The sequence below is a fragment of the Manacus candei genome, unplaced genomic scaffold (assembly GCF_025592945.1).
Source record: "Manacus candei isolate 608988 ecotype Guabito, Panama unplaced genomic scaffold, ASM2559294v1 h1tg000014l, whole genome shotgun sequence".
Taxonomy (NCBI): domain Eukaryota; kingdom Metazoa; phylum Chordata; class Aves; order Passeriformes; family Pipridae; genus Manacus; species Manacus candei.
The window spans coordinates 55,468,217-55,485,421 of record NW_026138062.1 but is presented as its reverse complement, the minus strand read 5'-3'; the positions used below and the strand labels follow the sequence as shown (position 1 = coordinate 55,485,421).

Here is a 17,205-nt window from a genome sequence, read left to right as displayed (position 1 = left end):
CTACCTGTCCTCAGCCTCACCTGCCCTTGAAGGGAAGCTGGAAGCAGCAGCACTCAGAACAAGCCCTCACCTCTCAAAACAGGGAGGTGGTGAGCCACCCTTCTCTGGAAACATACGAAGTTCTCTACACTGCCTGTGAGCCACTGGCAGGATCTGTCCTGACGTGGCACTCCAGACAGTAAGTGAACCCTTGTGAATCACCTCCTGCTATGGGAAGGTCAAGAAGCCTGTCTGAGCCAGATTCTGCTCTGTTCCTGAGATCTTCTGGGACAAACTTGGTGGCACAGAGCTACAAATGCAGCCACGTCACCAGTGTGGTTTGCCTCTCTGAGAAGGGAGAGATATCCCAGCATGATACTTGACTCTGGAGGCACCCTACATGGAGTTTTTCAGGCTGCAGACATCCTTTTGGGTTTTCCACAGTCTTTTTTCTTGCTCATTTTACTTCCAGCTACACTTTGTTTTCCCTACTGAGGGAGTAAATCCCTCTTCTCTTGACTCCCAAAACCCCTCTTCGTGTTCATCCCCTTTTTTTTTTTTTCCCCACAAATTTTGGAGACAGGCAATTTTATCAACAAGAGCTTTGGTCCTGGAAAAAATATCAATATCTACCAGTGCAGTTCTGTCAGCACTGCATGTATATCTGTCTTGAAAATACCTTTGTTATCTCAGGGACCAGCTGGTCAGAAAAAAACATAATATAGCCCAGCAGACTGACTACACCTTCTGATCTACCACCTGCCCCAGGCTATTCTCACCAACAGAGCATTGGAAGCCCATCTTGGGCTGTTGGTATATCAACATCAGTAGGATGTATTAATTTGCAATGTATTCTGAATTATGAAGACCAAGGGGAAGGACTCATTGCAAACAATGGGAGGACACTCACACCTAAACCCCCCAAAATGACCAAGGTCATTAAATGTCTTTTCTGAACATGATTCATGAAGATATCCTCATGCACAGCCCTGTTTGCCAAAATACACAGTGATAGCCAGTCAGTACTTTATAATCTTTGAGACTGACTGAGCTTTCAAGTTTAACAAAAAGAAAAAAATCAATAGCAGGGCTGACCCTGGCAGGATTAGTACCCCATGCTGTCCAAAACCTACTCTCCCCATGTCAAATGTAGAGCTGCAGTTCCCTGAAGAGTTTATACGGTCGCTGGTGTAATTCTCACAAACAGCTTCTTGGAAAATGTCAGCGACAGGGTGTGTAAGGGATACCTAATACAAAGAGAAAACACATTCCACTGTCTGAGAGGACTAGGATGGTTTCAGGCAGAAATTATGTGCCTAGAAGGTAGTGCTGTCCTTATGTGTTCCCTCTCCAGCACAGCATGTAAGCTCTGAGAAAAAGCAACACACATATGGGGGGTGGGGAAAAGAAATAGAAAGACACAGAAAATGAGGCATTTTGGTTTACATCACATTCTGTATGGAGCACTGACTCTGCACATAGCAAGAATGAGTTACTGTTTGTTCCCTTAAGGGTTAACTCAAACTAAACTTTCACTTTGAAATTTCAGAGTCAGCAACTTGGGAGAATTAAATTGCCTAACTTGGAGATTTAAACTGCCTAACCTTCCCTGATTGTTTGACAGTCCTTTCTGGATGATTAATGGAAGGTTATAAAAAGGATTTGCATAAGGATATCTATCTCCTTTGCTGGGAAGAAGTTCCAAAACTGGCTTTGTAAGAGGATTGACAACAAATAAGAGACTTCTAAGGTTGAGCAAGCAAACAGACAGCACAGGTTTCTGCTATTTACAAGCCAGCTATTATAATCCAGAAAGCAAGAACCACTCCTTGCTGTTGACACTGGAGCAGCATTCCTCTCCCCAGATGATCAAAAGTCAGACCTTTGTCCTCAGATCCCTGGGCAGTATTAGGATCCCCTAGCAACACACACCTATTGGCAAGGTTACCCCCAGGGCAGTAGTGTTCCCAGTCTCAATGACACCATTGTGTTTTGTAAAGGAAGGTATTCAGGGTGTCTGCTTCACCCAGACAAGCAGCAGTCAGCAACCAGGAGGTTAGCAACTGCCCTTCCAAAGAAGTTCGAAGTTTGTCATCACAGATACCATTTCCCTTCCCCTGTGGAAAATGGGATTGTAACAAATGTGGATAGAGCCTTTCCCAAATCTTCATTCGCGAAGCCTAGCCATGATGATGATGGAAAATGGGACAAGCTCTCCTTGTAAATAGAGCCTTGCCAAGGCCACACAAGCCAAATCCAGGGGTTTTACTGTATTCCATTTTGTTATGCTGCTCTTGTCCAGTTGCCCCAGTTCAGGACAGACAACTGCAAACTTGCACCTGTTGCTCCTGCTGATGCCCAAACTCCAAGCCAAAGGCCCTACTGATGCCCCCACCTCTTCCCCTGGTGAGCTGGGTACTCTCCTGGCTCCCACATCACTGCCAGCAGCACTATGTCCCACACCATCTCCATGGAAAACATACAGACCAGGTGGATGACACTCTAATTCCTGTTCTTATCAGTGCCATGAGTTTTTCTTGGATTTTTTTCAGATACATAACTAACCTGCCTTGCTCCTACTTTGCAGGGAGGGTATAATGAGACTACAGGTTACCCAGAGAAAGTATACGAGTTGCAAACACAAGAGCAGCTCCCAGAAGCATAACTGTGCTATATGCACACATCCAAGTCTGAAATTCAGATGCATATCTAGGGAGGCAGAAGCCATATTCAGGCTGCCAAGCCTTCCCAAGGCATGACCACAAACCCTTTTGAATGTGCCCCAATGAGCAGCTTTGGTCTCATCAAGGACAGCTTAGGCTGTCAATCCTGCAGAATAGGACACATCTTGAACCCCCTGTGAGGTAACTGTTCAGGCTGAGTCTCCCCTTAGAGCATGGCCCCATGGGCCACAAGTCCTCAAGAGTGTAGGCAGCAGTACAAATCCCAGAATTTGCTTCTGTTCAAGCAACAAAATAACTTTGCAAACACACCTCTGAGTGGAACATAAGGCACAACTTTATTTTCCCTCATCCCCCTTTCTCAGGTCACATCCACCACAACGTAGTTTTCTGGCAGCGAGGCTATGCAGTGATCACAGGGATCCTCTTGGTTGGTGCTCATGCAGCAGCCAGCAGCAGCGCCCTGGGCTCGCAGGAGCTCACCTGGCTGCTCAGAGCGCCACTGTCCTGAGCAAACTCCTGGATGACGTGTCACTGGGTGGCCCACCCAGACACTCTGAGCTCTGCTTCACTTGTCCACAGCACGACCAGTGGTGGCAGCCAGGGTGACCTTTGTGTCCATGGCCACAGCCTTGGTACCCACCTGCAAGAGAAGAGGCACCAGCAGCTCAACCCAAAGTGGGCCAGAAAATACCAGTGTGTTATAGGCTTTGCCCTCAGGACTTCTCTAAAATGGAGAGGTGCGTGCTGATGAGAACACAGCATATTCAAGGCCAAAATTGTCAGGGCTCCATAAAGAAAGAAGAACACCCAAAGGGGACTGCCCTGGCCCAATAGCTGCGGAAAGCTGAAGATTTCTATCCCCTTCCCTGTTGAATAATCCAACATGGACCTCCAGAACCCCATGCCAGCTGCTAGTAGCTATGGCCAGAGCTAGATACAGACCAAGCGCAGAAAAAGGAAGAGGTCAGATCTATACTAAAAACATGCAAACCACAGAATGACACATGCAGGTTAAGGACTGGGAAGCTGGTTGGGATTAAACAAATAAGGGAGTTGAACTCTTGTCCTAAACAAGGAATGAGGCTTCTCCAGAGTCCAGAATCCCCCCAGACTTCTCCAGAGTCCCCACTGTGTGACACAGACCACAACCTCCCAACATGCCAGCACTGAACAGGAACAGTACAGAAGCAATGCTGCTCAGCCTCACTGAGAAAGGCTGCCCCACCTCCTGCACAGGTCTCTGTCTATAGGATGTGCTACAAAGACTTTAGCGTGTCCTGCTGCATTTCTACTGCTGCAGTCACACATGTATGTACAGTTCATCACAGTCTTGGTGCATGGGCAAGGCAGGAGTTGGGCCAGAGTATCGACTCACACCCACATACACTAGGGAGGACAACAAATTCTCCAGATCCCAGCAGTGTGGGGAAAGCTGAGCACCCACCTGGCATGGTCCCACCACAGGCACAGCGAGCAGCTTTCTGCCCTCCGCTTGAGCAGAACGTGCAGCAGTGGAACACACCTTGGTGCTCACGGAACTTGTGTTTCACCGTCAGAGTGAACGGAGAGCCCTGCCGTGGACAAGCAAACAGAGAGATTGCTGTACTGGATGCTACCAGATCTTCTGACTGCATTTTCAAACACCAGCTGGGTGATCCTGTCAGTCACAGACCACCGAGCCCAGTCTTAAACTGCTATATAGTAGAGGTAATCCTTAGAGAGATTTACAGCAAATACTTAGAAAAGAAAAGCAGGTAAAGAAGAAGCAGTGCAAGAGAAACAAGAAATGCTACCTGCACATGTTGCCCTTTCACACAGACGCAGACAGCATACAAGCCTGGCTCCTCAGGGCTGTAGGAAATATAGTAGGTCCCATCACCATTATCACACACTGTTGGCTTGACCGCACTGCAAACAGAGAGAAGTCCAAGAAGTCAGTGACTGGCAGAGAATTGCTCTAAATGTGAACCACAGTTTGGCCTAGATTTGCAGTCAGCTCTTCATTCAGCAGCTGCTGGCCTCAAGTAAGTTTGAAAGGATATATGAGCCATGCTCAAGCACTGAGTGGCTTTTACACACACCTGCTACTGGAAGCTGCAATAACCATACAAAGGAAGTCACACAAAGCTAGCTGTGCTGCAAGGATTTGTAGCACACTGAAAAGGCAGAAGATGACACACAGCACACTTGAAGGTCAGATTATCCCATCAGATAAGAGCCCGCAGAAATGGGGTAAAGTCACAGCTTCAGCAAGCAGTTACCTCCAGAAAAACCCACTAAGAAGACAGGATATAACAGGGCATGTTTGAATCACTTCAATCACTGTCCCAACTACATTGACCCCACTCTTCTCTTCAATGCTCAGAGCAGTTCTAGGTCCCTGCTGGTAAACACTCCCTTTTCACAGTGAAGCTTATTGGGTTTCACAAGGAATCCTTGTGAACAGAGTGCCAGGAAGAAAGCATCAAGTTACTTGAGGACTGGTTGCCTGCTCCAGAGAGAAGGAAAGAGCTTTCCACAGACAATTATCAGGCAGCTCTGCATAGAGAAAGGTATTCTTGCTAATCCCCACTAATTAGTCTCTTGGGCCCCATGAGATGACAGTTTATAACCTGTATTCCCCACCCCCCACCATTTCACATCAATACAGCTGCCCACATAATTTCCTGCCATGAACTGTGTGGTGATACTTCACACTCTTCTGCAGCTGTCGTGCCTCAAAGCAAAGCCAGACAGCTTTCAGCAATGGATGTAGCAACTGCACACACTCAAGAGCAAGAAATTGTGTTAATGTGGCCACAGCGACCTCTACCCTGCCAAGTGAAATTCACCCTCATTCACACGCCTTCCTATGTTGTATGCGCACTTAAGGAAGGAAGGTACATTAGAACAATATTCCTGAACAACGATGCTCTATTGATAAGCATCTCAGCAGCCAGCACTGCTTCTGTGTGCCTTGTCAACACTCCCCCATAGCAAAGAGTTTTAGCATCCTGTCCCTTTTTTTTTTATCAGGTCATCCCACCTTCCTGGAACAAGTTCCAGCTACTGTAAAACAGAATAGATACATTTTGTAATTTTCATTGTGGAAACATGAGCTCAAGTGCAGCCTTTCCTGCTTTTGCTAGAAAACCTCCAAACATGTTAAAGTACTCAACGCTTACAACTATGGTAAAAAGGACAAAGTCACAACACAGATATTTTCTCCAGAACATGAACTAGGCACTTCCATCAAATGTCAGAGGCTCCTAAGCTTGGTAAACTGTCTGTCTGACTTGGGACAGCCAGCCAGGGGTTGCGATGATTTATGCTTATTAGGTGTTACCAAAAGCAGGATCCCTGGGTGTCTGCTAGTAGGAGTGAGAAGGAGCAACAACTCACTCTGGCAGTGTCTTGCAACACCCACTGAGAGCTGAATCCTTTCAGAAGCCCAAATCACTCTCAAAGACTCAAGACATATCTGAGCCAACACTGTCAAGCTCTACTACAACCAGTAGGAAGCACTGCTATACATCTGGGAAGAAGAGTAGTGCCTTTTCCTCTACAGATTCTGACCCACATTGCTAAAGCACATCCTCCCACCTGCCTGACCAAGGAGGGAGCCAGGGCAAGGGAAAAAGAAAGGCAAACCCAGTGACCAGGGAGTTCTTGGGTGAAATACCCACCAGTCTCTCTTGTCCTTGTGGGTGATGGTGACCTGCACAGCCTCTCCTCCTTGCCCCATCCGCTCCCCCGTGGTGTCATTGCAGAGCAGGGTAAAGCCAGCCCGCTGGTTCTGACGGGCACTGTGGAGACCTGCAAGGCAGAGACACAGGACCAGAAAGGATTCATATTAGCCATGGCTCCCACCTCCCACCTATTTTGCAGTGTTGCAGCCCCATCAGAACACAAACAGGACTTGGCTTCTGAGGTGTACAGATCCTCTCACTCACAGGGAAAAGTCAATATATGACTGGGTATCAGGAAAGAGTGGAAGCCATAGGCACTGAGAGATGTTTAGCAGGTTTAGCCCGGAGGTCTGTACGGACCAGTGTGACCCTCTTGCCTTCACTCTAAGCCCAGCTGGCACCTTCCCAGAAGGTCTCAAGATGCACCATACAACACGGAGGGAGGAGGAACAGCCCCACTGTGCAGTGTGGAGCCCCAGAGACCCTAACACTTAAAGCTGGGCATGGAAGGGATCAAATGAGCCCTAGGTCTGTCTCATCTGCCCTGCACGGGCCATTACTGACCAGAGCTGGCTGCACTGTGGGCTGGTCTGAACATTATCTGTTTGCTTGCTCTACTCCAAGTCCTTAGTAAGCAAATATCCATGAAACCATCAACACCAGTTATTCCCACAGCAATCTCAGCAGAAGCTGTAATGGGAATGAACCTACTCGCTTAGCCACAGAGAGGATCTGCCTGGGTTCATGCTTCAGAACAGCTTGGGCAAGTCCTGCTATTACAGGTGCCATTCTCATCCCCTGAGTGAACTGTGGTCTTTGGCCTAGGGTTGCTCTCCTTGCACCTTAGCCCCATGTTGAGGTCAGTGATGGTGTGGAGAGCAGTTCCAGCATGCTCTGTACATCTGGATGAGAATAACTGTCTGGCTCCCTCCCCAGCACAGCTCCCATGGGCAAGCAATGCAACCTCTGACCCTAGTCAATGCCTGGATAGCAGGGAGCCAACAGTGCCTTAAGCTGCACATGATGTGTGTACAGAGAGCAGAGAGGTGACTTCAGGGAGCGGTGCACTCCCATTCAGCTGTGGCACAGCACCCCCTTACCTTCCCCATGCAGGGTACATCTGGTTGGATCAACCACTTTATTGAGAACGGCCCCAAAAACTACATAGCCACAACACTGCCCTGCCCTCTCCTGGGCAGAGAACTGGATTCTGTCATCCACGCTGGGGTGGGTGCTGTAAGCAACGCTGTTCAGCTTTGTCAGACGGCTTGACACCACCCCTTTGGTGATGAGGATCTCCAGATCGGAGCCGCTCATCAGCAAGTGCTCTGTGAACTCCACACCTGTCCTCATGTCCAGCAACAGCTGCTGCAGCTGAGCCTTCTGCAAGTGCAGCAGGTTTTCCTTCTGCACCTTCAAGTCCTCCAGCTGCTTCAGCAGCCGGTCCCGGTGCTCTTCAATCGCTCGCACATAGCCACTGGCAAACAAGCAGATCTCTGTGGCCACAGCCTCTGCGCGGCTGCGGACGGCACTGCCCATCTTATCAATCTGGCTCAGCACATCCTCCAGGGTGTCCATGTGCTGCTGGGTGTTCTTGAGCAGCTTCCGCAGGGCGTCCCCATGCCTGTGGATGACATTGCTGGTGAAGTCATAGGGGTGCTGACGGTGTCTGCCCAACACACACTCCTGGCACACCGGCTGGTCACACTGCTCGCAGAACAGCCTTAGCTCCTCTGTGGGATGGGAAGGGCACAACAGAGGCTTCCCGGCCTGGCTGCAATCTTTGCTGTTCTCCAGCTCCATCACAGCATGAGAAGCTGTCTTCTTCTGTCTCCTAGAAGGGAGCAACCAAAAATCACTATATGCATCTTGGGTACAAAATGCAAACACAGAGGCCCTTTGCAAACGCCATTCTGTACAGGCTGCAAGTCATAGTACACACACAAGTCCTGTCTCCACTGAAGGACTTGTGCTCTCCTGAGTACAAGGATCCACACAAAAGAGGGCAGCATCTGCAAGCAGCTCCTTAGGGGCTGCTCTCCCTGAGCCTCCCTGACAGCCTGGCGAGCACTGTTTTCAGACACAAGAATCGTGTGTTTCACCATGGCCACACACGGGCCAGTGGAGATGGGCTGTCAGGCTGCTAAAGCCAGCAGCCTCTGGATGGAGCCTGACAGAAGTGGGATAGTCACAATGATTCCCACAGTCTGCTGTGTCAAAGGCAGCTGGAGGGCGGTGAGCACTGCAAAGTGAGAGTTGGCAGGAGATGTCTTAAGAGAGAATCACTCACCAGCACTCATTTTTGGTGAGGAACGGGAGGTACCAGGCTCCTCAGCCATCAGCCCAGGGATTTTCACTAGCTTTAAATTTGCTAAGGCAAGTGAGCCCTAATAACCCTTAGAGGGAAAATCCAGTTCAGGCCACTGCTAGAAGACAGTCTAACAGTAAAACATTTAATATTCCAAAAGTCGAACTCCATTTCCTTCTGGCCACCAGGCGAGGTCCTGCTCAGAAGAGACCAAGGATAGGACACAAAGAAGCTGTTATAACCCAGACATCCACCATGTCACAAGGCAGCACCAGAATATTTCTATTTTATGCTATTTTGGGCACTAGGAGCTAGTTATTGAGCAGGATATAAAACCTTTCCCTCCTTCCTTGTCTCCTGCACTAGTGACTTGTGGCAGTTGCAGTGGGAGCTCCAGGCCATAAGCAAAGCACTCCAAGGACCAAGCTCTACAGAGTTGCTTTGGCAACCTCATCACAGGGCAGAACACGGCCCTTACACTACTCCTTTTCCTTGCCACTAATCTCCCTTGGGTCCAGTATATTTTCAAAGCCTTTCTAGCATTACAACCTTCAAATTTACACTTCCCTGATTTCAGCCTAAGATCTCTCTCACTTATCCCAAGGAGCACAACCATGGCACTCAGATGCACAAAAACCTTCCCTACACACCAGGAAATAATTTCAAAATGGTTTTCCTCAGCCCTTGTTCTAGTCTGACATCAACTAAATAAAGTGCAAGGCTGTAGATGCTAGTGGGGAGAAAAAATGATAGCAGTAAAAAGTGGATCATGGAGACAAATTTTCTACAGTTTATCCCTTCTGCAGTTATTCCTGTCAGTGCAGCAGGCTACTATTCAAGGTCTGGGTTTATCACTCTTCAGCAGCTTGCATGAGGTATGAGGCATTAGCTAATCGGAATGGTATGCTGAAAATTACACCCAGAGTGGAAAGGTAACTTGGAGCCTAAGCTATTTTCCCTGCAGGCACCAGTATCTGCAGGGGGGCAGGGCAGAGAGGAATATGTCTGTTCTTTCTGGGGTAAGAATTTGCTAATAAAGTGGAAAGGAACAGCAAATGTGGAGAGAATAGGCTGAGCTGATTAACCCAGGCTGAGGCCTCCCTGTCTAGTGTTGCTGGGTGTTTTTCTGACCTTGCCTGTCACCTTGCTTCAGAAGGCCATTCAGGCTTCCTATCAGTTTTCTTCTACAGTGCTGCCTGTCCCCTGTCGAGCTTAAAGGCCACTGCAGCCGCCTCCTCTTCAATTCCTAGCTCTGTAGCAGTCACCTCTTCTTCCTACAACAATTCCTACACTACCTAACAGGCAAGCACGTGGGTTGATCATCAGCAGGTACCAACCACAGTAGGCAGGACTTCCACTTAATTTCTTTCACTTTGTCTAAGGGTGCTTTTACATATAACTGCAGTAAATGTTCTGGAGGTGGAGGGAGGCAGGCCAGCAGCTTAACTTCCCCATTTTCCCTTGGAAGATGTGCCTTCTCCAAAGTGGGACAGCACAACACATGAAGCTCTTGTCCTGCTAAGTACTCTGCCCATACCCACACCTGATGGAGCCCCATCAGTCTCCCCGGAGCCCAGTAATACTAAACTGAGATGCAAAGGAGCATGTGGACACCACCATAGGGAAAGGGTGGCCTGATTTTGGACTTAATGGCCAATGATAGGTCTGATGGGCCTACTCCCAAGAAGTTCAAGAAGACAGTGCTCTCAAGCACATGGTCTGATTCCTGGGGCTGCGCTGTGCAAGGCCAGATGATGGAGTACGATCCTCGTGAGCCCCTTCCAACTCCAGATATTCCACGATTCTATGCTAGCAGCTACCCCGCCCGAGTACAGCGCATCCTCCGGGAGGGGGTGGTGGGCAACAACCCGCCGAGGACTGAACGAGCTGGGAGCCGCCGGTTCGCCGCTCTGGCTCTGCGCGGGCCCCTTCCCACAGCGCCGCCCCGCCCCGCGCTCCCGGTGCCCAGGTGTCCCCGCCGGCCCTCACCTGTGAGCCCGGCAGCAGAAGGGGCACAGGCGGACCCCGCAGGTGAGGCACCGCCCGGCCGCCGCCCCGTCGGCGCAGAGGTCGCAGCCCGGGGCCGCCCCGGCGCGGGTCCCGGCCAGGCAGTCGGGGGTGAGCTGCCCCACGCCCCCGGGCGGCAGCGACACCTCGGCGTCGCACACCGGGCACAGCACGGGGCGGGCGGCGCCCCCCGGCTCCCCCTCCAGCGCCCCGAGCCGCCGCAGGCAGGGGTCGCACAGCGAGTGCAGGCAGGGCAGCAGCCGCGGCGACACCCAGGGCTGGGCGCACTGCGGGCAGCGAGGCCCCGACATGCCGGCAGCCACCGCCGGGCCCCGCGTGGACGCTCCGCCGAGCATCCCGCGGGAACGCCCCCGCCGCCCCCGACGGGGTCGTGCCCGCAGCGGCACCGCCCGCCCCAGTGAGGGGAGCCGGGGCCGCGGTGCGAGGGGCGGGGGCTGCCGGGGGACTCCGCGGCCGCCCCGCCCGCGGCTCCTCCTGCGGCCGAGGCGGGCAGGAGGGACCCCGCGGTCCGCTTTGTCCTCGTCCTCCTCACCCAGGAGGGCCCTCCTGGCCCGCTGCTCCCCTCCTCTGGCATCGCCAGTATTGTCTCAGACTGTTGCGCGGGAAGCGGCCCCTTCCCACCCCACCGCGGGTAGATGGTGTCTTTCCACTTCTTCCAGCTCAGAACTTCCAGGTTCACCGCCTGACTGGCCTCTGCAGCCTCTTTGTCCGTCCTGCTGGACGCCTTCAGGCCTTGCTCGTTTTTCTTTGGGATCAATGGTGAGCTTGCCGATCAGCCAAGCAATGTACGTGAAACTTCAGTAGAAACAGTGCAAGGTGGCCAGGCTTCCCTGCAACCGCCCACGGGGACTAGCCGATGTCTGTCTTGATTCACTGTGCCTGGGAATTATGAGTACCGTAAAAGGCAGGCTTTGAAATCTGAACGTCAGTGAAGTCCTGCATGAAGCTCCTTGGACTTTGTTATCAACACAATTCTTTATCAGTCGGATTTTTAAGCTCTTCAAATAATGATATTTTTTTCCTAAAAAGAAGTACTCTTTTTTATAAAACCACGTTGCCTAACACCAGTGGCATTCCTATAGTGCACCATATTCACATTCATGGCTGAACTTTGTACCAGCCTTTCCATTAGTTTGCCCAGGACCATCAGTATCTTACGGTCTAATATAGTCTTAAGCTGCACCAGGGGAGGTTTAGGTTGGACATTAAGAAAGATTTCTTCACAGAAGGGGTGATCGGACATTGGAATGGACTGCCTGGGGAGGTGGTGAAATCACAGTCCATGGAGTTGTTTAAGGAAAGACTAGGCGTGGCACTTGGAACCACAGTCTAGTTGACATAGTGGTGTTCAGTCATAGCTTGGACTCAGTGATCTCAAAGGTCTTTTCCAACCTAATGGATTCTGGGGTTCTGTGATTATCTGTCCATCATGGCCTTTTCAAATACCAGCGTGATAAGAACATCATTTAAGACTTCTGGATTTTGAGTTCCCTAAGTTAAAAATCAACAACAAGGGAGATCTCCGATCAGGGTTTGTTTTGTTGTTGTCATTTTGTTTGGTTGTTGTTTGTTTGATTTGTGTTTTGGTTTTTTTAGGACTGCTAAGAACATTTACATATCAGCAGGAAAATACTTAATATTTGTATATAATACTTATATATATAAGCAAATACTTAATCTGTTACACGGGGATGTTAACATATGTTAACACCCCTGCGATGCTTTGTAACTGGAAAAAATGTAAGGATGAAAAAAAAAGAAAAAGTCTTAATTTATAAACAGTGAAGGTCAATAAAGGAGCATAGTTACAAAAAATGAAACAATGTGTGTCATTAAAATTACACCAAGGAATAATATTTTCCTTTTGCCACATTTCATGAGAACTGATGAATGGCCAATTACCCTCATTTGACCCAAGATTTACTTGAAATGAAGTCCTCTTTGAACTTGTTTTCCCGCTCCTATTGTTAAAGATGTCTATCAGAGCCTCCCAAAGTGCTTGCTCTGGGTGATCTGTTCTTTCTCTACCTCACTTTCCCTGCCAGCTCCTTCCTCTTTTTCCTGTTTATCTGCTTCTCATTTCCTATCATTAAGTACTAGATCATTACACAGAGACCCGGAAGATTTGATGGTTTCCTTCTCCCTTTGTTCAAGGACTTCTGACTAATATTTCTATTGTATTTGCTAATTAGCCTGTTCTAGGGAAAGTTTTATGCTGCTTTCCCATTTATATTTTTCTGAAGAAATACTGGTAAAACTTTTTATAGCATGTACAAAAAAATCTTTAAAGCATAATTTCCTTCCTAAACTCTTTGTGAGTAGTGTGGGTATAGCCCATTTATTACATTTGGAATGGGATGCCTCATGCTTCCCTGTCCCTATTTAGTCTGCTAATTTTAGGGAGTTGTTTCTGGATGTCCTGCCATAAGAAATAAACTGAAAAAGTGGTGAAGCTGAAGTCATTAGTAAACAGGACAAGCAGGAGCAGACCTGCAGTCTCTGGACTTGCAGAAAAGTCCAGGATGACTTGTTGACAGAAAACTGAGAACCTGTCAAAGTGCCATGGTCTAGGTTAACGGCAGCCAGACGAATGTGGAAAATGGCTTATTTGGGGAGTTTACAAAGAAAAGAGAAGTGGAGCAGATAGTTGGCTGCTTTCCTGTTGATCAACAAGTCCAACTTTACTGTGGATATGTCAGCCCCAAGAACTACTGTGTTTCAGAGACTTCTGTGAATTTGGCAGAGCTGCCAGGCTTGGTCTGGGAGTACTTGACACATCCTTGCTTGTTTCCATGCAAACTGTTCTGTGTTGTGCTCAGCCACCCAGCCAACAGCTCTTCCCATTTTTATGAACCTCATCTGGAAAATTCGACAAAGGATTTACAAACATCTCCCAATTTCGGCAGTCTCTTCCTCATTCAGCTAAACATGCATTTAAAATTATGTGGCATTTGACTGGTGGGAGGAGCATTTCTGTACTGTTCTTTCAGCTTCTTGTCCAAGAGTCTATTATTATCAGGCTATTAACCAAGGCACAGAGGATGCTGTCATCCCCAGCCCTCCCTTTCTGCATCCAGCCTGATACCCAAGGGCTCCCAGAGCATGAGCACCTACCTGTCCTTACCCCACTTGAAGCCAGCCAGGGCCTGGATATTTCCCACATCACAGAAGCCTGGGCTGACCGGGATGTGTGGGTCCACCAGACAAGGATACTGTGCCCAGTCCAGCAGCCCTCATTAGCTGCATAGTGTGGTTGTGAGGATAGGTGGGACAGAACGGTTGCCTCTCTCTCTCTGCCTCCTTACATAGGTGCTCACCCAAGCCCACCCCTCAGCACGAGGTGTGAAGTGAGTTTAGATCTGTAACAGGCTCATGGGTATAAAGTATAACATAGATGCCATTAATGTGCTCTCTGCGAAAGAGACCCTCCCGTGGCTCCAGGTTTTCACAGAATCACAGAATGGCCTGGGTTAGAAGGGACCTTAAGTCCCACAGCTGTGGGCAGGGACACCTTCCAGTAGACCAGGTTGCTCAGAGCCCCATCCAGCCTGGCCTTGAACACTTCCAGGGATGGGGCATCCAGGAGTTCCCTGGGCAACCTGTTCCAGCAACTCACTACCCTCTGAGTAAAGAATTTCTTCCTAACATCTAGTCTAAATCTCTCGAGACTCTTTTAGTTTAAAACTGTGAAGGTTTTAAAAGGAGGTGCCAGTTGCCCTTTGCTTTTGCTGGGCACAGAGCACACACAAATAAATTGCCCCAGGCCAAGCCTCAGGTGACAAAATTTCTGCAAGCTGATGTCATGGGAGAACTCGACAGCTGCAGGAGGACAACACTGATCCCCTGCTTGGAGACACCACTTGGGACAGAGAGGGAAAACTTCTGCTCTGGGATCTCTCAGACTTTCTACACTCTTCAGAGAAACACCTTCACTACCAAATTACTCCCTTCACACATATACACTTTCTCTTTTGAATTTGCTCGTAGCTTTTTCTCTTCAGGGTTGTGTTGAGCTTCAAGGATGAAACTACACAAACTTAAGACACTTCATTTAACGTTAGCCCACATCTCTCCATTTTCATGCTGGACTCCAAAGTACATTTCCATAAGCTGTTGCTGTCACACATCAAACCCGTGCTCCAGCAGAAGGACTTCAGCCACTGCAGTGTGACCTGGGAAAGGTGAAGGAAGAAGGCAGCAAAACAGCACACCTGGCAGACTAAACCTGTCCCTCACTAATGGAAGGGGCACGATCATCACACACAGGTGCTTGGCTTCACCCTGAAATAGCAAACTAGAAGCAGATATGGTATGGAGATGTGGTAAAACATGAAACACAGAAAGAAAGCAGCAAAAGAGATCGGTGGGTCTCTCTTGTCCTCCAGATTTGTGACAGGAAACACAGAGTTTGAAGTGGTCAAGCAATACCCCTTTCAGCTGGCAGCAGTTCTTTGAAGACAAAAGCAGCTGCAGCTAAACCACCCATCAACACTGGCTTTGTGCAGACTTGCCCTTGCTATGGCTTCTGACCAGACATTCTTGCTTTCACCTCTTCCCTGCAGCTTTCCAGCCACCTGCTGCCACTTTCAGCTGCTATATATATTCTTTTTAATCTCTCCTGAATCCTGCCTACATTTTCTGAAGGCAAGATGAAACTGGATTTTTTTCAAGCCAGCTTTTCTAAAGAAACAAGTTCTTTGTGATGTCGGGCCATTCACGTTTTTTGACCTTCCCTTCAGCCATATTTAAGACAGGAAAGTGATCTGAAAGACTAAGTTTCTGCATGCAAAAGATACCTGAGTTGGAAGGGACTCACAAGGATCATTGACCTCCAACTCCTGGCTCTGCACAGGACAGCCCCAAGAACTACACCATGTGACTGAGAGTGTTTTCCAAATGCTTCTTGCACTGGCAGGCTGGGTGCTGTGACCACCTAATACTTGTACTGAGAAGCAAACTGAGCCATTCCCTTTGCTACTGGGACCATGAGAGACAGAAGGATATTATAGTAGGATATTTCATGGAGATGCAGCTGTTGTGGTGCTGTTAGGGGACATCTAGAAAAATGTGGCAGCACTTCAGAAGAAAACAGGTTGAATTTAGTTCTGCTGCTCACAGAGAAGCTAAAAATCATACAATTCAGGTGTGTGTGTGTGAGAAGAGATCCTGCAGCAGGGAGTGCCTGTGAGGTGAACGCTTACAGTATCAGAATGTGCCTTCTGGTGGGGTCACCAGAGACAGCATGCCAACACCAGTACAGCATCCCTGTGTGCAGCACCCTTTCACCTGCCCCATGGCCCCACAGGCTGAGCACAATCTTCAGAACAGGACTTTCCCTGCAGTACTAGCAAAAACCTGGCCTTGCTGCAGGGCAGTGAGAGCAGGGAATTGACTTAAATGAGGTTTGTGGCCAGTATGAGACTTGCAAAAGTGTATTTTTATGCATATACATATATATGTGTGTATGTGTATAAAGACACATAGAATCTGACTGTCTGAAGGAAACGGCAACAGGTTTGCAGGAAGACTAACTCCCTGTGAGTCTAATGAGAGCCAGCATTGTTTCAGACAGGTACAGACCAGCCTGCTTATCACATTTGTTCCCAGACAGCAAAGCTTGAGCTGGTAAGCACACATCTGCACTCAGCATAGCCCTCCTGCTTCCTTGTTTGCTTGACTTGCCCCAGGCTCCTCTTCCCTCACACATCCCGCTCCTTTCTTGTGCCTAGCACCTTGCACCCACCTCTGTTCAATTTGTTGGCCAGAAAGCAGAACTGCATAAGGCAGTGGCAACCCAAACTCTGTTTTCCTCACTGTTGCTACTGAGACCTTCTGCTGAATTGAGGGGAAAATAAAAAGGTGGAGGAAGAAAAACGAGTATTCAGATTTTTACTCAGATGTCCCAGCAAGGATTTAGGCTGCCTTGGATCCCTCTCTAAGTCCAAGACAGTTCATCCTAAGCACCTTACTCCTTATTCCTCCCTCAGAACCTCATCCAGGTGCTGTGTGGAAGGGCATAGAGGAGGCACAGATGGTACACAGAGACAAAGGTCTCTTTGCTTTTCAAGCTGCTGCTGAAAGTGCCTGGCAAACTCACTGGGCTGAAAAGAGGCACTTTTCCTCTTTGGTGCCATCTCTGGATTGCACCCAGCAGCTCTCAAGAAGATAGGGTTAGACCAGAGGTTATGCCTAATTGTGATTAATGATGAAGTAACTATACTCCACAGCTGGGGGCAGGGGAGAAGCCCTTGCAGCTCTTCAGCTCCACCCTGCCCAGAGCTAGACATTCACTTCTCTGCAGAGAACAGTGGCTACTGCCACCTTGGCTGTAACCTGGAGCCAGGCACTTTTCCCTGTGCTGCCTTCTCCTGCCTGCCCCACGCCTTCTTACTTGCCTGGAGGACTAGTTGGGTATGAAGTGAAGAGTGAGAATCACATTTATTTTCTGTGCTCAGAAGAAACACTCCTGAGGCAATGCACTTACTTAGATGTCTAAGAACTGAAATACATGGAAAACATATATTAGTACTTCTATCTG

The 17,205-nt window shown here is 48.9% G+C and overlaps 1 protein-coding gene across 1 annotated transcript; it reads right to left on the bottom strand.

Moving 5' to 3' along the window:
• Positions 1 to 2,979: 2,979 nt before the first annotated feature.
• TRIM45 (tripartite motif containing 45) lies at positions 2,980 to 10,991 on the bottom strand. The gene is made up of 6 exons (XM_051779705.1): positions 10,629 to 10,991; positions 7,432 to 8,165; positions 6,329 to 6,458; positions 4,457 to 4,571; positions 4,108 to 4,234; positions 2,980 to 3,303 (listed from the first exon to the last, which is right to left on the bottom strand). Exons 1-6 carry the CDS (start codon positions 10,955 to 10,957, stop codon positions 3,152 to 3,154), a joined length of 1,587 nt encoding a protein of 528 aa, XP_051635665.1. The 5' UTR covers positions 10,958 to 10,991; the 3' UTR covers positions 2,980 to 3,151.
• Between the last annotated feature and the right edge of the window lie 6,214 nt (positions 10,992 to 17,205).

Excerpts from the sequence above, each read along its gene's own strand:
- TRIM45 (XM_051779705.1), bottom strand. The coding sequence starts at position 10,957 with ATGTCGGGGCCTCGCTGCCCGCAGTGCGCCCAGCCCTGGGTGTCGCCG. Across the intron at positions 6,459-7,431 it reads ATGTACCCTGCATGGGGAAG|GTCTCCACAGTGCCCGTCAG; the intron begins GTAAGGGGGTGC and ends TCTGCCTTGCAG. Across the intron at positions 3,304-4,107 it reads CTGTGGTGGGACCATGCCAG|GTGGGTACCAAGGCTGTGGC; the intron begins GTGGGTGCTCAG and ends CTTCTCTTGCAG.